This window comes from Diadema setosum, chromosome 9 (assembly GCF_964275005.1).
Source record: "Diadema setosum chromosome 9, eeDiaSeto1, whole genome shotgun sequence".
NCBI classification, from domain to species: Eukaryota; Metazoa; Echinodermata; class Echinoidea; order Diadematoida; family Diadematidae; genus Diadema; species Diadema setosum.
The window spans coordinates 7,100,841-7,121,933 of NC_092693.1; the positions used below are offsets into that span (position 1 = coordinate 7,100,841).

A 21,093-nucleotide genomic window follows, 5' to 3' on the forward strand; every position below is an offset into this window, starting at 1 on the left:
TACTCCTTAAGATGCACATAATCAGGTGGTGGTGGTGATGATGGGATCAAGCAAAGACCTCCATTCATAGTTCATATTGTGTAGTAGGTCCATGATATTATTAACTTGACTGCTTCGTGGTGTAAGTCACAAATAGCCATCTCCGTAACATGCATGGTTTTCTGCCAGTTTTTATGGCTGTTTTTGCTTGCTGAATGATTTCACAACAATTTCTGTACGTTATTGGTATCTATGTCTTTTCATTATCTTAGGTCATTAAGAAACACACTTAAGGCAAAGTCTAAAGTCTGTCAAAATGAGTTCCATGACCCAAAGGTGTTGTGTCACTTTAATCATGGAATAGTATAACAATTGGAATGGAATGGACTTTATCACGTGGAGGACATGGAAAAGAGAAAAGTTTTTTTGTTGTTTGTGTCTGCCATGACGGGTCAGATGTTTTTTCATCCATGCTGCCATATTGGTTCAAGAGTCCTTGAACAGAACAGACCTCACAAGAATACATTTATAAAATTCAGTGATGTTTCTTTTTTTTTCTGTACTATGTTTGTTCGTTTTCATTGAAAAAAATATTCTATCACAAAGAGCATATACTGTTATGACTCTAATAAGACATGACTTATGTTGTATATGTAAGCTCATCTACATATTGTCTATCGACTGTGCAGGCTTGTGACGGCGAGAGGTATTTTCATGCACTCAAATGCATTGGGAATGCATTGATCAGCGTCATTTTGCAGAAGTTCTGCATACTGCTTTATATTTGTGTATATTGTTTTGAAGGGTACAGTGAGTGATGACATGATGTTCTCTATTATATCTAGTGTCTGAATTCAGATATTTTGTAGGTGCAAACATGTTGCTGAGGTGTATCATGATGATGAATACTGAGTAGACAAAATTGGTAATACAGTAAACCTCACCTAGGTCGACCTCCCACAACTCTAGAAATTGGGGAGGAAAATTTTACCCAAAAAGAATATCAACATGCATTCATTCAATTGTGAAAGTCAAATTTGTGTATTGTAAAAGTGGAAATTTTCACAATGTGGATAAAAGCGTGCAAATAGTTTTGCATGCCATATGTTCCAGTAGTTAATGTCCTGATTCCACAGAATCAAAAACATGTGAAATTCATCTCACGTGGTCAAGCGGGAAAAATTAATCGCGCAAAAATGCCCATTTTTTCAGTAAGTCGAAAGATTTTTGCATTCTTGGATTCAACTCGGATGAGGTTGACTGTATTGACAACATTTAGGAAGTGGTTCACTTCCCATATTTTGTATCACTTCATAACAAGACAATGTCAGTTGACGGGTCCGATGTAAGAAAAACAGGCAGTTTGCACCTTTGCACTTTAAAGTGATGCAGTCATGGAGGCCAGCTATTATAATCACAGGAGATATCATTGATGGAGAGTTGTATAGCTTGGTCTTTGATCTTTTGTTTTAGAATATAAGGAAGCTGCTATGTCTCAGTGGATATAACTGAGAACTTTCACTCTCAAGGTCCAAGGTCCAACAGTCGTCTGGCAGAAGGGGTAGTTCTCGCAAGGCACTTTATTTCAGTTTACTTTCAATTTGTTCTTCCTCTTTTGTTCTTTCTCTTTTCCCCCAGTGTATTCAGAAGAGGGCTGACTCGATCACTTTAGGAACTATGCCATGGCTTTTAACAGTATGCTTGCATATCAATGCTTGAGCATTGATTGAGTATGGCCAATACTTTGCTACTGTCTTGCCGCTGTAGAGTGAAAGCCAAGAGTGTTTTTGGCCTTTTTTAGCTTACTTACTCATGATGCTCTTCAAGTAGGGTTGGAGGCTGTCAACAGACCAGTCAGACATCACTGGCAGTGCACCATCACTCTCTTATTCATGCATTACACTGAATGTCAGTGCACTTATTGTATTAGTATGATTTAATAATAATAATAAAAATAATAATTGGCGTATTTAAAATGCCCTTTACCACTCAGTCCGAGTGCTCAAAGGACATAAAAAATCTCACACACAGCATAAAAGAGAGAAAGGAATAATGACCGACATGTGCATTGTCTTTGGAGGAAGTGGGAAGGGGAGATAGAAGGATGGTATGGTTGGGAATGACTGCACACTTTGGACAAAATGTTGTTAGTGGCTCAAGTTAAAATAAACACAATACAAGATCAAGTACTCGATCTTCAAAGGGAACTGAAATTGTTCTGGGAAGATATGAGAAACTGTTCAGATTTTTAGTGATCTCGAGACCAGAGCAATATCCATTTAGTAAATTATGCAGTACTGTAATTAAATACACTGTATCAATAATTTGTATACAGCCATACACATGTGTGTATATGTGTATTTGATTGTTTAACATGCAAATGCATTTTGAAATCAGAAGAGGTTGGCCAATGTTCTATACAGTGATTTCCAGTAAAAACAGTGTGATCAATTGTATATGAGGATGCTTTGAGTCTTAACCACTATTCTACAGTCTCTATGAGATTGTGTTATGAGATTATGCAACATGGCACTTGCTGTTAACTTAACTTCTTTCTTAAGAATTATCTAACTTTCTGGTAAAGGGCCATGGTGTATGAACTCACTAGCAGCTGGTGATTGTCAAGTTTTATTCATTTTATTTTAAATATTTTGTATACATGTATATACATATTTTTTTAGAAGAGAATATAGTGGTTCATTAAACAGCAATGCAGACGTTTTTAAGACTCAGAATGATACATAAGTCTTGTTGACAAATGGTAAAAATGGTATATATAATATTAATTGCCTGAATATATTAGGATGAATTTTAGGATAGTCTAGTGTTCATATTCCTTACATTCCATAGCACTTTTCTTCTTCTTTTTTAAATTCATTTGTTTGTTTTAACATGAAACCAAAGTCTATTCACACATGGAAAACAAGGTGACATTAACCCAAAATGTCTTTTATGCCATACTTGTAAACAACCAAACAAAGAAGTTTGGTGTGTATTAAAGTTCAAAGAATGTACTGTATCTTGATTTTTACCTTGTATATGTACTCGCAGATCATGCTGCAGGTGGAATAACTCAGCGAGCATAATTATAATGCTTGGAATAACAAATGATGCACTGGATTTTCATGTGGTTATTGTGGTGTGTTGGTTGTGTAGATGAATGTTACATTACAGAACTACTACATTACAGTATTTTATGTCAGGTAGAGGACGAGAATGATGGAAGGACAGACAGACCAATGTAAACTTATTAGCCCGAATTCACGAAGGTGGTACAATTGAAACCATGGTTGAAACCGTGGACAATTTGTATGGAGCGCCAAGCGTCATATGGCCTATTTCGTTACGAAATCAGTCATTTCGTCGATCATTTTGTCGATGAAATGTTCGTTTCGTTAACGAAGTGATCATTTCATCGACGAAATGTTGTCATTTTGTTACAAAATGATAATTTCCTCGATGAAATGGCTGATTTTGTAACGAAATAGGCCATGCAACACTTGGCACTCCATACAAATTGTCCATGGTTTAAACCATAGTTTCAATTGTACCATCTTTGTGAATTTGGGCCATTGGGTACATAGGTGTTTCTTTCTTTCTTCACACTTCAGTTTATCTATGTGTGGAGAAGCTATGTTAAGGAAAAGGTGGAGCAATCACCATCTTATTTAATAATTTGCGTCTACCCAGCCAAAAGATACATAATTTTTGTGGATTCCGTGAATGCAGCAACATTAGTAGAATATATCAGTGAAAGTTTGAAGATGAAATCCACCCCAAAAATAGAAAGGCTCTACAAGAAAGAGATAAATTTCCTCATAGAACGTTCCAAAATGACAAAGATTGGATAAGAAATGAGGACAAATGACATTTAAAAATTTCACATATTTTTTTGGAAAACATTTCTTGACCAGTTCTTATGAACATTCAAATGAACGAGTTGATGATGTCATTCCCTCACAATTTTTCATTTATTATGTTGTACAATTGTATGAAATTACAGGTAAAAGCATATTCCCATACCAAAAATATATGGGAGCTAACATTTGTTCTTTTTTTTTTTACTTTTATTTCGGGTGGTTTATAAAGCCATTTTTTTTTTATTCATACAGCTGAAATGAAAGACTTGTCATTTCTGTATACGAAATGAGTAAGAAATTGTTAGAGCATGACATCAACAACTTGCTGATTTGAATATTCATAACGACTGCATGATCAAAAAGTGTTTTCCGAAGGGAAAAAAAAAATGAAATTTGAAAATGTCACAACTTCCTTATTTCTTGTTCAATTTTGATCATTTTTGCACTGTTATGCAGGAAATTTTTACTCTTTCTTATGAAATTGATAATATTTTGGAGTGGATTTCTTCTTTAAGAAAAATTGGACAATCCGTCCGAAAGTTATGAATCTTTATTAAAGATTTTATGCAACTGTCACTGGATGAGAACACTACAACACTCTTTGACCTCATGTGGAAAACGATATGAAGGTATAATATAGAGAAAATTTAACATGTTTTAACTTTTCTGACACAATGAAAGAGCACTTGACTTACATCTTTTAGACATTAGGGCACTAATAAGTCGTACCCAGAACATAATGTCAGCGACAAGTCAAGAGAATGCATAATTTCTAAAGAAAATGAAACTGAGGAATTTTCTTAAACTTTTACCCATTATTAGTAACTGAAACGCCCGAAACCGCCCGTCTTATTACGTCCGTCCGTTCTTTCTATAGTTTATGCTTTACCATTTCTTTTTTGTTTTCATAAAGAATGTATAATTATGTAATTTGAAAGAGGTCGAATGTCAGCAAAATCAGTGTATATCAGAATAAGTTTCCGTAACACACCATTCTCTTGGTAAAATCGTAATGGGCTTTCAAATTAACATCACTTATACACTGCGATAGACAAGAATAAACACGGCAGTGAGCTATTTTACATCACTTAGAAAGTTGTCGAAATGAGAGCAATATTGCTGTACCATATGCAATATTATGTGAAGAATCCTCAGTTGCTGAAGGGTTAAGAATGCCTAACTTTTGAACGGACCGTCCAGTTTCGTCAAACTTTCTCCGGTGATGCATGCGTCCTACTATAATATTGCTGCATTCACTCGATGTACATGTACACATCGATGCAACCATGTAAAAAGATCTGACCCGTATCTAAACGTACCTGGTTGGCAAATACAGTGTAGCTTGTAAAGCAACCAGATATTTTGCAAATTCACACCACTACAAATGCATTAGTAAATTTGCTGGTTTTGTTGAATTGTGCGGTGGTATGTTGGTGTGACTGGATGACCCTATAGATCATTTACGAGTGGCGGAGAACGGGTTGTGGGAATAAACAGAAACACCCAGGGTGCCTATCTGCAGATTTAAGGCCTACTTGTCAGAGAGAGAGAGAAGGGGGGGGGGGGGGAGGAGAGAAACACTCCAAAGAGAATAGTAGCGAATGGTATAAGTCTCCGGCAATGCTTACATCAAATAGAACATGAAATAACGAGCAAGATGAGAATGAGTAAATCTTGAAATTGACATTGAAATTTCATTTGATAACCGACCTAAAAATGATCGAATGAAGACTTGGTGCCCTTTAGACATTCAGGTAATGAGTTGTACCTATAATGTTAGACTTTATTGATTTACTAAATGTGTACTGAATGTCATTTTTTTTTTTTTTTTTGGTGTACCTGTGGCTAAATTTGTGCTTCTCTTTCATATATCAACTGAGTTGCACGTTGCTCGCGTGACGTGGTGTAAAACATGTTTATCATGTGGGGAAACGAGTTAAATTCTCTTATTTCTCATGTTTATAATTGCTGGTCATAATCTATATATTCCATCATACATCTGGTTTGTTTGTTTGTTTGTTTGTTTGTTTTTCTCCCCACAGCTATAGCCTGGAAAACGCGTATGTCTCACACTTGTTATTCCCGTCCAGTTTGAGGAAATATTTTTGGGGTTTTCTTTCTTTTTCAGTTTTTTTTTTTTTCTAGTGCTACCCGTCAAACCTTTGATTATAATTATACTTTTGTCAAAGTGTCACCACTAAAACGCTTTATATAATTCGGTTAAGAAGTCTCGCAATTAGATATAACAGAGAATGAACGTTTCGTGTAAAAGGAAAACAAAACAAAACAAAGAATATAAAACACACAAACACACACAAGAAGCAACACACATACAAACCAAGTATCAAACACAATTCCCAGTCAGTGGATATGTATACACAATAATGTTGCGCTAACTTTATAACGATTGAAATATGTCATTTATATTCCAATATTGGACGTGGAAGCGTTACCACTTTCCGCGCAGTTATAGCCTGAGAGGGGGTAAACCGCTTTATATAGTCATATGGCATTTACTATAACCGTCAGTAATAGTAACATATTAAAAGAGACGAATGGGTGAACGTTTTCAGAGAACAAGCAAAGTTTTAGAATGGCAAAAAAATCACATCCTTTCACGGTGCATTGAGCAATATCGGTCAAAATATTACATCAAAGTGAGGTGTGATTTATAGTAAATCGCTAATTTCCAGATGACTATAAAAGCTTGTTAACAAATCTTGTCCCCGCTGCATAAACATGATTAACTTTTGTAACTTTACAATTAATGGTAACTCTGCAATCGACGATAGCCGTTATTACAGAGATGTTTGGGCTTTGATTGACATGGAATAGTGTTGCTATTGTGTGGTACTTAAACCATTTACTCCTGAATTACCGTTTTGTAAAGTTACCATGTAAGTTACCGTGCAATATGACCCTTTTGTTCCCATATATTAAAGGGATGGTATAGTTTTGGTTGAGATGGGGATTCAGGTTTTAACTTTTTGAGAGATATATAGAAACCACCCTTACATCAGGACCACTTAGTTTTACTTTCTTTTTGGAGATCTCGGCCATTTCAAAACCGATTTTCATCAAATAAACTTTTAATATCTCATAGATGTTGCCTTAATATATAAGTGGTTTCTGACTATCTCGCAAAAATTTAAATCTGAATCCCCATCTCAACCATAAATATACCATTCCTATAACACCTATTCCAATTATAGCTTGTATGACTTTGCCCAAGATCACTGTTCGGTAATATAGAACATGTGATATTTAGCATATCGCTTTTTTTTATGGAGGGAGGGTTGGGGGCATTTTATATTTTCATTTTTTTTTTATACTTTCCACTTTTTGTCAACGCCAACCTAAACTTGGAATAGTGCGTGGATGCCTTTGATGTCAGCGACACAAGTATTCCAGAAAAGCGACAGGGGCACAATTGGCTCTGACGCACAATAAAGGTGAGTTATTGAGACGGGAAGTGGAAAGAACAGACACTTCACCCCGGGCTCGGACTAAATAGATTATCACGGCAGTTACAAATGCGTGTAATTTCATGCCACACGAGGACAGACAAGACGAGTTTTTATGTTTATCTGGTTCTGTGTATACGTGTGTGTATGTGTGTGTGTTTGTTTGTGTCTTTGAGTGTTTTCAAACCACTATAATTTCTGAAAGAGAAAACCCACCCCAAAATGAATTAAGATTAAAAGAAAGAGGGAAAACCCACATAATTATCCAAAAAATGACCCCCCTAAAAAAGAAAACAACGAATAAGAAATAAGGACGATATGACATTTTGAAATTTCTAATTTTACTAGTCCTTATGAATATTCAAATGAGCGAGTTAATGATGTCATGCCCTCACAATTTTTCATGTATGTTATGTATATGAAATTCGAAAAATTGTTTTAGATAGCTAATACAAGTAATAGCAAAACTCCATACCAAAATTTATCAGTTACCATTTGTTCTTTTTTATTGTGTGTGGTTTTCAGGCAAGTTCTATATCTATATAGCTGAACTATGAGATCTTTGTAATTTCTTTATATGAAAATAATGAATAAGAAATTGCAAAAGCATGACATTATCAACTGGATGTATATCGACTGGTCAATAAGCGTTTTCCGTACAATTTTGAAATTTCAAAATGTCATAACTTCCTTATTTCTTATCCGATTTTGCTCATTTTTTTCGCTGTTCTGCAGTGAATTTATATCTGTTATGAAATTGATAGAATTTTGGAGTAAATTTCTTCTTTAATCTTATACCAGCTTGCTTGCCTACCAACATAATTATCTATCTATCTATAAATGGTCATTTTTCTAACTATAACTCTCTATATGAACCTCTTATCCGTCAATATCCAGCTACAAAATAGACTCATATCTATCTATATCTATCTATCTATCTATCTATCTATATCTATCTATCTATCTATCTATCTATCTATCTATCTATCTATCTATCTGTATCTATCTATCTCTCTCTCTCTCTATCTATCTATCTATCTATATCTATATATCTGTCTATCTATCTATCCAGACCATACATGGATTATCCTCATCAAGCGATACAATGCTATTGTTTTTGTTCACTAGAAATTAACACTTTATAGTAGGACAATCAGTTGAAGAAAAAAACACATGACATGAAGTGTTGTTAAGCTATATCTTACTTGGTATAATGCGTGTATTATTTTTGTAGACGCAATTTCTGCTTTTTCCAATATTGTTTTAATTGTCGAACACTTGTATTCTGTATTTACAACATTGCGTAGAACAACACCAGATTAAGCGAATGGCAAGGTTGAAGTAGATAATAGATTTGTTTTTGTTGTTGTACAAGTAGCAACTTAGGACCTAAGTACGGTCATTAGTGAGGCTGTTTGGGTCGGTGACACACTGTGAACCCAGCGACCGACGAAGTATCGATCCGTTGACCAAAACGGCATACATTTTTGTTTGTATGAGGCTTAGTCCCACGCCTCTCAGATGATAGAGCAATGAGCATGATGAGTTTGGAAAGTTTGAACTGTGACTTCGCATGCGACAAGATGTATTCGCTGGAGACAACTGATACCTACAAGAATAGTGTACGTATTCCACATGACAATCAAATTATCTTCATGTCTTTTACCTCCTCAATTTTGGTACCTGTGTGAATCAAGGACCCCTCCCTCTTTCCTCTTCGCAGTAACTTTACATTAGTGCATTGCCGTCCATGTAAACTTCAGCGGTAAACAACTCGCCGATAAAGGGTTTTCATGTATCGCGCTTTGTTTACTGTTTTCCTCACTGTCCAGTCATTGATTGAGGTTTTTCCCGCAAGCACCCTGACCAAAGTGCACTGAACCAAACAGGCGATTGGTATCAATACGCACTGGAATCGGGAGAAAACATAGCACCGAAATGGGGGAAAGATTTTTTTTTCCATTTTCGACTGTGACGCTCTTGGTTACAATAAGACTGTTTCCAAACTTGAATAAATTATGTTAAGCTATTCAGTACAATGTCCTCCCTCAGCTTGGTTGAAATTCCATATCACTGAGTCCGTGTTGTTGTTTATCCGTATTCATCCGCCCACGCGCCATTAGTGGAGGAAGACGGGCGAAGCGACTGACATGCCATGCGAACAGGTGTATTTCGGAGGAGGAAACTAGCGATTTTCACACACACTGGTCGCACGACGGCGTGGTGGTATCAGTCAACTATTGCAGTAGCGTTCAGTGCCTGATGCTGCGGAAAAAGCGTGGGAGATAGGTGGTATATCCCGCAGTGGGAATGCTGGGGAGAGAAACAAAGTTTTAGGATCATGGAATCGTGGTTAAATTACGACGGGAATGACAAGCATTTTCGCGACGAAACAACCCATCTGATGCGAAACCTTACACTCCACAATTCAAACGGTCAAATGGGAACTGTCAATCCAGCTCATAAGGAAAAATTACACGGATATCCATCTGAAAAATATGCAGCAAACAACAGAGTAGAGCTCCGAGATGGGCATCTTCCCTCATCTACTAATGTGATGTTAGCAAGTGATGGATTTTATGGAAACCATCAATATCGAGGAAGGATTGGACAGCCAGTCGGAGCTGAGAATATTGGTCTTGGGGCTGGAGATTATGAAATCATGGATGGCAATGCTGGATTTTTGGATCTTGAGGAGGAAAGACGGAGGATGAGCAATGTAGCATTAGGCAAACCCACAGCGGGAGCGAAGGGTTTCGCCAATGAAATGAATGACCGCAATCACAACGGACATTCGTCCCTCGGACAGTTTGATCGCCATAACTGGGATAGCCCACCACCTGGTTCCAAAGTTGAATGTAGGAACAGTTTTGATGCAGGGCAATCGCCTTCCAATGTCAAGTCTAGTTACCCGCCATACAGCCAAGAATCCAAATATGGGATTGTGAGGTCAAATGCGGCGGCCAATCCGCAAGCGAACGAAAGACTTTCTGTCACTAGCACCGAAATACCTCCGACATTAGTCACCGACCATCAGCCGAAAAGTCGTAATTTTGGAGCGAACGAAGGGAAAACATCGACATCTGTGTATGACCCTTCACCCTTGGAGTCAAAGTTTAGTGGCAAAGACTTGCATGACAGGTCGCTGATTTCGAGAAATTCCTCACAGACGAGACTAGAAGCGCGATCTACATGGATCACCGATGATTTGGTTTCTCCATCGCATAGGCCCGTGCAAGAAGCGCGAGACCATATCAGTGCTAGTGCCAGCAGCGGTGGCTACAGCGGCGTCGGGGGACTGCAGGCGACGCACACAACGGGAACGTCCCTGTCTAATCATGAGCTAAGTTTGGGAGGCGATATTGTCGACGACAAGAGGAGAGATCCGTCTTTGGCGAGCCATCGAGAAGTTCCATACCCGCCTGGTTATAACCAGTATCGCTCTTCCAGCTTGTCTTCTTCTGGACCAAGAGGTTCACCCGCCGGTTCTAAGCGATCGTCTATATCAAGTAACAGTTCTGGAGACACTGCTTCTTCACATGGAAGCAGAAACCAGGGGGGTCACGGGTCAGAGCGGAAATTGTCACAAAGGTCTTCTCGACACCAACATTACCAGTCTGCTTCTGTAAGTAGAGACCAAACTGGGTCACCTGACATATACTCTGCACATCACCACATTGAGAATTATCTCCCTGCCCCCAAAATCCGCTCAAACTCGAGCTCGAGCGAGCAGAATTTTCCACCATCTCGTGTTGCTACAGACTACCAGGATCTATGGGCTGCCCAGTCATATGCCACGGAGCAGGGTGACATGTCACAAAGTACGCGTCCTCAGCAGCAGAGTGTCAAGTCCAGCAGTTACAGTATGCCACGACCAGAGGGAGGAGGGTATGATGCGGGCGTTGCCGCCAGGACGCCTTCCCTCGCTACTCCTGCAACTCCCACACAAAACTCTGTTGTCGTGAGTTCTGGCTACAACAAACAGTCACAGCCACAGGCCAGTGTCAGGCCAAAGACGAGCTCCGGACACAGTGCTCTGTTGAATCCCAGCAGTGAACGATTACGAAACCCCCTCCTGCGCTACGAAGTGGTTCCACCCAAAGCCAAGGGACCATCAGAAGCGGAGAAGAAACTGGAAGAATTGACACAGCAGCTAGAAAAAGAACTGGAGGAGCATCCAGAAGGAGAAGAATTTGGTATGGAAACAATACTGTACGAACTGAAATTTTCGCGTACAGATATTTTCGCGAATTGCTACTTTGAGGACATTTGCGTGTGTTGTTAATTTCGCGGTTGCGACGGTCTAACTGAACGTAACTATTTGCGCGTTGTTATTTTCGCGGTTCAAAGGCGATTCGCGAAATTCGCGAAAATAAAACCACCGCGAAAATTTCAGCTCGTACAGTACTGCAGCAGCCATGTCATGTGTCATTGTCTCTTTTGATGTTTTTGTTGATATTAAGTGAGATTGTTGTTACAGATATTTTATACCACATCAGGCAAATTGCAGAGAAAGATAAGGATTTAGATTAATGTTAATTTCCCTTTATTTTTTTGACATCTTCAACATTTATTTCTGTAACTGCTTGAATGATATATTGTGCCATAGCTGTTGTGACATTTAGACACATTTGTAACATTTGAGCAGTTACAGAAATAAATGAAGATGTCAAGTAGAACATTCAAAAGGATGCCACGTTGCCAACCTATGCAACACTACCACCACACTACCACCTAGTACACTGCTGTCAGTATGCGAACGTATAAAGGATGGCACACTACTACCATGTGCAAGCAGACTGCTCTCTGTGCCAGAATGTGTATAAACTGCTTAAAGGTCCTGTTTAACATTGGGAGCAGTGATGTTAAACATGTTCGAGATAACAAATTTGATGCATATGTGGAGGTCAGTTTGATCACAAAACATCCTACCATATGAAATTTTTGCAATAAAGCCTCAATTATATGGATATATCACTAGGACTATATATTTCAATTTATAAAACAGAACTGTAGACATTGGTCTGGGAACATTCTTATTATAACTATTGTTCACATTTTGTGTATTTATTGATATGATACAGATTTTTACATTGGTTGTTTCTATCCTTAACTCATGCATTTAAGAACTGTTTTGAAACACCAAAACTGGGTATTTGTTTCACCTGCAAATGGTAAATTATGCCTTTATTTGCATTTTCCCCTAAAGATATAACTGCTTGATTGTGAATTTATTGACAGAGATAAAGGTGTAAATATAATAATATCCAACCTAGAATGATGTGCCTTCAAGCAACAACAACAACAACAACCAGTAGACTAATTTCCAATCAAGTCATTATAAAAGGAAAATCGCTCTCCTTATGTGTAGGCTATGGATGTTTATACGTGAATAGTGTGAAAGATCCGTTGAAGGTGAGCTTTGTTTTTATAGTTTGTACACAAAGCATCTCCTGTGCTCATCTCCTACCATCTCGTGCTCCGAAACACTTCCTTAATTATATAGATCAAATAAGACTCAAATACAATCAACCTTGCCAAAGTCAAATATATTTTTACTTAAGAAATACTGTAGCTTCAACTTAGAGAAAATTTGACTCATGGGGGATTAAAATCAGTAAAATATACAGAGAAGAGGACTTGAAAAGACCTTCAACTTAGGTGATTATTCGACTTATACAAGGTCGACTATAAAAACAAGATTGACTGTATACCAGTAAGTGGAAGAGAAAAAGTGTACATGAAAGTAGACCAGAAATGAAAGATAATACTTCATGTAGATCTTAGTTTACTAATTTACAGATGAACATGAAGAGCCAAAAAATAATAGTGCCTGAGACATGCTAAAAATTACTGAGAATATTTACAAATGCATTAACGTCATATTTTATATTCATATCTTGTTATAATCAAGCATGATCGTGACTGCAGAACATTGTGACATTTGGAGATATCAAATCTTGCTTGGTGTAAAATTGCAACTGAAAGGAGGATAAATCTAGAGAGATCAATAAGCAATGGCAAACAACAAGAGAAGCAACAATTACCAAGAAATAAGCAAATATTCAGTGTTTGGATGTTTGCCTTTTAGTGAGCAGATAATACCGCAAAATGTTGAGATCCAGCAGTCCATAAAATTGCATATCAATAGATATATTTAAGGTTTTTGTTTAAATTTTTCTCAAGGAATAACAGATATTGTATGGATGAAAGTGTGGTATAGGAACTAGTTTGATAGCAGTGTTAACTGTGTAATAAGAATGCAGATTAAGATTCTCTATATTAAACATGTATGACTATCATTTTTTTGCCCACAAACATTACCCATATTTTCAGGCATTGCAAGATCAAGCAGAAAAATGACCAAAGTCATCAAGTTGCATGGTAGTTTATTGTTAGGATGTCTGGATTCTGTGCAATACAGCAGTCAATAGTTTTGTGGACACAAAATGAGTTTTCTATGGAGGTACAATGTAAGATAGGACTCATCACACTTTGATCAAAAGTTAGGTAGTATTGTACCTTCAAATGGAAAATAAAAAACTTTAGGTCTATATAAAAATAGCACATTGTGGGCTAATGAAAAGATAAAAGTGTTGCATGCATTAAATATGATGAAGTGGGCCTACTGTAGATATAAGCCAAAGAAATTTCTCGTGTTTACAACTAATTTTTTTTTATTTGATTGTTATTTTAGTGCTATACCCTCAAATATCTCTTCTGTAGCATATTAAATAGAGCGAGATTTAAACTGATCAAAGTAGATCATTATAATTCTCTGTCTCTTTATTTCATAAGCTGTAGAAGCCATGTACATGAAAAGGAGATGGCACAGTAAAATAGAGTTAAAATATGTCCATGAATTTGCTGGGGTACAAGTGTATGCTTGAAATATGCTAAAAGAGTACATTCTCACTTTGCAGTTGTGTAATTGCCATGGACAAGCAGGGGGTAGCTGTGTGGGAACAGCAATACACACCGTGATGTATCCTCAATGGGGTGGGTGTATGCTGTACTCATTTGCAACACTATAAACACACTACTCCCTGCACTCACACTCTCTGTGAGTTGGCTGGCTCTGGCAATGTATTGAAATAGACCCTTTTTTTTAGCCAACTCCAGGGCCAAACAATCAGGCCATTCATTCCCCTCATAACTATTGTACAAGAATCTGTTAGTGGGCAGTCAAGCAGTTAATCAATTTTGTTTTGTATCACCTTAGTGGAGCTTTTCTCAGGGCGGAGGGGGTTGTTCTCCTAGCGAACTGTACAGATTACGGTAGGATCACCTTGGATATACACAGAAACTGTGTTGAGATTTGGGAAACAATAATCATTGAAATGGCCCCATACTCGGTAGGTCAGAATTGTCGCAGTAGTGAACGGCAAGCTTCCTGATTTTCCCTTTTGAGGCTCTCTGTGTGGTTCTGTATACAAAAACACACTAGAAACCACCAAAACCACAGCAAGGTGCTGAAACCTTTCTGGAAATAAAGTGTGGTTGATATTTTATTGTATCATGATACACATATTCAGTCATATTACATATGTCTATATATCATCAGGGTGCTACATAACTTTATTTTGCCACTTGCCCGGTCGGGCAAGCAGATTTTCAAATTTGCTGCAAAACACTTGCCCAAACATTCATTTTACTTGCCCAAAAAAGAAAGTCTGAAATGTAAGGAAATAATATAGAAAATCATGTGTTAGTCAAGGGCTTAATAAAGCATAATCACTTGAATAAATTGCCCACAGTGATTTGCACACTCACAATGGAGTAACAAATTTGGTCCGATCAAGTGTTGCTGTTGCATTGCATTGGGGCTTCTTCAAATAAGTCTTGGAAAGTTGCTGAAATGAAATATAAAGTGTGCTGAATCACTAAACAGCCATTGTCTTTGGGACTGGAATGGTATGGTTGACTTTGTGGGTTTGCTGGGGGAATATTAGTGAAAAAGAGGTGGCTTCAAAACTTTTTGCTTGCCCAATTCGGGCAAGCATTTGTTGTCATTGTTCAAAAACACTTGCCCGAATTTGATTTTCACTTGCCCCGGGCAGTCGGGCAAGTGCTTATGTAGCACCCTGATTATGTCCTTATAATGTGTGTGTTTTGAGTGCAGTAAGAACATGGGGGTTCTTATATGTTGCTTTTTATTTTGCTGTATATTGTTACTATTTCATATTTATTTATTTACTTTTTATTTGGGGGGGGGTTCTTTCTCTGTGGAACAAGGGTAGTAGTATTTTCAATTTCATCCATATATGCAACTTATGTGCATTCTGTCATAATGTCATATCAATTGATGTAAATCTCCCATTTACCTGCACATTAGTGTTTACTGAATTTCCTTTGTGAATAATAATGACAAAAGTCATATATGATTCGGCACGCCGTACACCGGGGTACCGTTGTAACCCGGGGTACCGCGTTGTACAGCGCCATCTCATGCCCATTATTTTATAATGCGTATCCGAATTCAGATACGCCGATTCCGAATTCGGATACGGCAAAGTCGTAGCAATGAACTAGCACCATAGGTGTTTTTCGAAGTACACTTGCATGCATTAATTGTTGCATAATCACAAATAAGAAAACATTTTTGTGCACAATAATACTAAAAAATATTTTGACACATTTTTTGGTAAGCCAGGGTACAGCGCTGAAAAAAAAAATTATTAATTCAACAAAATGGCGAATTTTCATTTGGTACCCCAGGGTACCAAATATTGCATCATATGGAGAATACAAGTGTGTTTTGTAGTAAAAGTTTATTGTGTTATGATAATAGAGTAATGATCAATTTTATTTGCAGAGAGGTGCAGTAGCTGTAATAATTGACCAGAATTTACTTGAATAATATAGACATGTTGGCCCGAATTCACGAAGGTGGTACAAATGAAACCATGGTTTAAACCATGGACAAAAACCATGGAGCGCCAAGTGTCGCATGGAATATTTCGTCACGAAATCAGTCATTTCGTCGATGAAATTATTATTTTGTAACTAAATGAACATTTCGTCCACGGAATGATAATTTCGTTAACGAAACCTGTCATTTTATCGACGAAATGACCAATTTCGTAACGAAATATTCTGTGCGACACTTGGCGCTCCATGGTTTTTGTCCATGGTTTAAACCATGGTTTTGTTTGTACCACCTTCGTGAATTCGGACCGTTAGGTTTAGGTGCTGTTTGGGGTAGGCTTTAGTATGCCTGCCAACAGTTGATGTATGCCCTGACATAGCAATGACCCTGGCTCATTGCATAACCCAATGGGTCATCTTTTTTTCTTATTTTAGAAGCCCCCAATTATGACCAACAAAAGTTACAGTGTTTTAAAACAAAATAGGTCGATAGGTATTTTATCTGGCAATGACAAGCCTCATCTAATTTTTGCTCACAGTTACAACCAATATCACTGTTACCAAGGCATGCAAGCCTTTTTAGTTCCATAACTTTGGTATTTTATGACCAATTTGATGAAAAATGCTACCATTACATATTTGCTTGGGGTCAGCATGAGGATCAAATGCATCGCATTTCAATTAATAAGAATATGGAATTTGACAAAGTAAAGATATATGCTACATAAATAATAACACTTTAAACCACATCATTTTTAATGCACAAATCTTCACCAACTACAGCTATTCTTTTCAAGCTTAGAGAGTTTATGACCCCGTTTACAGCCCGGCCTCAATTGCGCGGCCGAGCCTCGCAATTTTGTCCGTTTACACTGCTGGGCTCGGCCGCGCTTTTAATTCAAACCTTTCAATATTTTGTCGTAGTGGCGCTCTGCTCTTAAACAAACGCAATTTGGTATAGCCTGGTTTTCAGACCCTTTGCCAACTGGATTCCGTGGCGACGAAGTCGCCGTTCGGGCAAAGGCCTTTGCCGAAGGAAAAATCCTTTGCAGGACAAAACCACCCTAAACTATACTAGTTTTCCACGTTGAGGGGGTTAATATCGTGAATAGCGAAATAGTACGGGCAGAGGGTCTGGAAGCCAGACTAAAATTGGCCGCGCATTTGGCCCAGTTTGCGTTTACACCAAGAAGAGGCCGGGCTCGGCCGCGGCCGAGCCGCGGCCGAGACCACCTCCAGAGCGAGGCCAAATGCGTCGCATTTGGCCTTTTGCGCGTTTACACTGAAGCGGGGCTGGGCTCAGCCGCGGCTCGGCCACGGCCGAGCCTCGCACTGTAAACGGGGTCTAAGAAATCTTTTTCTTGGCACACACTACACTAGTGTACTATGAGGAGCACATGAAAACAGATCCTCTGCAAAATGCATTCATCGCAGTAAAACAACAACAAATGCCTTGAATAATGGTACTTTGAATGATATTCTGTTAATTGGTTGTAATTGATTTCTTTGTCCATGACTACAGGTTATTGTGTGAAATGTGGAGAGAAAGTGACAGGTGCAGGGCAGGCTTGTCAAGCCATGGGGAATCTGTACCATACTACCTGCTTTACGTGCTGCTCCTGTGGTAAGTACAATAATCTAAACTCCTGTCCATTCTCATCTGTATCACAAAATGCATATATGTATGATTGTGCATTATTCACTTAAGGCATTTCCACTCTCAATTCTCCTGATACATGTACTTGCTTTTAAAAACACCAAGGTTTGACAAATTCCCTGCACTTTTTTAAAGTTTTTTTTTTTCTTGTTTGTACAAGTGTACTTATAAGCGTCGTTCCTTTGTTTTTTGCTGTCTTTCAAGTTTGTCTGTGCTTCCATATGGGGGGGGGGGGGTCAGTCATCAATGTTAGCTTCATTTCTTTTCAAGCACTGTGTGTTAGGGTGGGTTTTTGTGTGTGTGTGGAGGGGGGGGGGGACTATTAAGTATGCTTTTCATCAACATGCAAAGTTTCCTTTTATTGTGGCATAACACGAGAATAAAATTCAACATATTTTCACTCTTCTAGCATGCAATGAAAGGGCACTTACCTCTTTCAGAAAGCAGGAGAATGATATTACCCATATATGTCAGTACCAATTCTAAGTGTGTACTTTTCATAAAAACTTGTAGTCATCTTGTTCTTGAGCAAACTGTGACTCAAGAACATGCTATAGAAGATAACACTGACATTGATAATGATATGATATTGGAATTAAAAACAGTTCTTTGTCAAAAATTTGGCAAACTTTTATTGAGCTTTAGTGCGACCAAGCATACTTCCTTCAAGCTGTGTAAGTAACGAGAATTCATCGAAATCACTTCAATGTCATACTCATTGCACTATGGAAAAACCATCTCCATGACCAGCTTACCAGTTTGGTTGAGACCATTCTGGTGGAAAGATACCATGTAAATTTTTCATTCCCTGGTGGGATGATGGACTGCACATTGCTTGCATTCCGCCCTGCCAGCCACGCAGAGGGGATAGCTCATTTTCGGCTCAGGACTGTCAGTCCCGTGGCAGCGGAATTCATATTGCTGGGGAACAAATGGACTAATTGCTATACATCTGGAATGGGCATCCCCATGCCTGTTAGACATCCTCCCTGACATTAAATGCTCAAGTTCTTGAATGTCGATCCTAGATTACTATTTTAGCTCCACTGAAGACCCCGGGGACAGAGACGAGACATCGGAAGGTTTTCAGACAAGAGAGAAATTTTTTGTGTCTAGTTGCATTTCTGATCATATTTAGACACTCATGGATGACGATCGGTCTCTTTGCTGCTGCTATTGACAGTTCATGTAGTAGCTGAGTCACAAACTTCAAGACCCATCAATTAAATATGTGACTTTCATTATATTTCCATACAAGAGTGCATTTGATTATGCACATCCTAGGGCGGCAGGGCCCTGTTTTATCAAAAGATGTAATCGATTTTAAATTTCCTTAACACACAGGCAGCCAGAGACTTACATGTATGATAGAAATCAATTTTAACTCCTCATAAAACAGGGCCCAGAAGTATCATTTTTACAAGAAATGTTTGGTTCCAGCTCATATTACTCAGGCTGTAATAATGCACCCAGAAGTCCACTTTTACCTGGCCTTAAGACGTGGGTAAATTTATAATATTGATACAAACAAGTGAATAATAAATAGGCCTACTCCACCCCAAAGTATCAAATTAGAAATGTGCACTCTGAAATGGAGGGACCATGTGCATTTCCTCTTGTTTGTTGGAATGTACCTACATGCATAGTTTCCTCTGAAGGCCACATACCGATACATAGTACTTTCAGTCTATAGCTTTGATTGTAACTTGCATTTGTTGTGCCTATCAGTATACAACATACACCGGAATAGACAGAGAGAAGAGCTACTCTGAAAGAGTCTTTAAATAGACAGTGGAATTCTTAAGTAAGTTTGCTGTTTTTGTTTTTGTTTTTTGTTTTTTTTTAGCTTTGGAGAGATTAATAGTGGAGGTCTCAGCTGTGCATTTTTGGTCAGGTGTAAACCGCTCTGAATCGTGACTAATTACTTGTTCTCATGGGCAGATAACACTTCTCGTATTACTGTTTTGTGGATACGACAGCTGCGCAGAAAAAATTATTGCTCTGTGGCATGCACATTAACAATCTTAATGTTGCCACTGTATTCACAGATGAAGAAACAATATTTAATTCTAAGAGTGCATAGACAAAGACTAGATCTGACTGAATGAAAATACGTTAAGAAAAAAGAAGAAAAGGAAAGTAGTGTTTGGCATAAATATTCTATGGGAAATGCCACCCGACACAAAACTACAACAACAACAATGCAAGCATTCATATATATTTTCTTCGTTTTTGCAATATATATGTTCTACGTTATCATGTTGATGATGTGTGTATTTTCAATATGTTGTTCAATCAAGATATATGCAATATGTACTTGTGATGGCATTGAACATGCTTTATCTCCTCAGGTCGGACATTACGCGGGAAGGCATTTTACAACGTTCATGGGAAAGTTTACTGCGAAGAAGACTATTTGGTAAGTGTCCATAGATGTACTTTGAAGTACAATTCCAGTCCATGTTGATTTAACTAATAATGTAAAATGAAAAAAGTTAATGGTAGTAGTTTCATCTGGTCACATGTCAGATGCGAAATCATGAAGTTATTTAATTTAGACTTACCGTTATGTGGTCTATGAAACATATTAATCACAGCTGCATACCTTTACAACACTGATCGGCTTGCAAACAAAGTTTTGTAAAATCATGTTTTTGGTCCAAATATGACACACACACACACATGCACATACACACAACAATCTCCCTTCAGGGTAATGATGTCATTACAATGTCACAATAATTTGATCTATAGTGTAACTGATCCAAGTTTTTAGGGGTTTTCTTATCGCAAATAGGAAATGTAGACTTGTGTGCAGGTCATTGTGAGATTTACATGATGCATGTACCGATATATTCATGAGGTGATGAAATCATCACCTTGTATGATCTGCACATGTGCTGTGCCTTCTATTCGCCTTTCTTGAAAAAATTATAGCTGTTTCTGGACTAAATTTGAGTATCAGTGTGGACCACATCCGCTGTATAAAATGAATTGTGTATGGTCTTTACTCGTGCAAGGAAACAGACTTCGCACTCACTGAAAGGTGAGGTGCGCATTTCAACTTGGTGTCACCTTGAATGGAGTGCCGCTGTCTTTCAGTTCGTGCAAATTTTTTTCAAAATATGTACCGTCGCACTCGTGACCATTCACTATGTGTATACTGGAGCACAGTAGCATAAACAACAGACAGAGGCCAACATAAATATGTTCATAGACATTGTCCTGTGTCAGATTATGATCAGGATCAGATCACATCTAATCA

At 38.0% G+C, this 21,093-nt stretch overlaps 1 protein-coding gene across 1 annotated transcript in view; it reads left to right on the plus strand.

Annotated features, from left to right (window-relative positions):
* Positions 1–9,573: 9,573 nt before the first annotated feature.
* The window catches only part of LOC140232632 (uncharacterized), a 28,335-nt gene continuing 16,815 nt past the window's right edge, over positions 9,574–21,093 (plus strand). Inside the window, exons 1-3 of the mRNA XM_072312733.1 lie at positions 9,574–11,499; positions 17,694–17,795; positions 20,180–20,247. Coding sequence (XP_072168834.1) covers positions 9,645–11,499; positions 17,694–17,795; positions 20,180–20,247 — 2,025 coding nt within the window. The 5' untranslated portion in view covers positions 9,574–9,644. The remainder of the gene's footprint in view (positions 11,500–17,693; positions 17,796–20,179; positions 20,248–21,093) is intronic.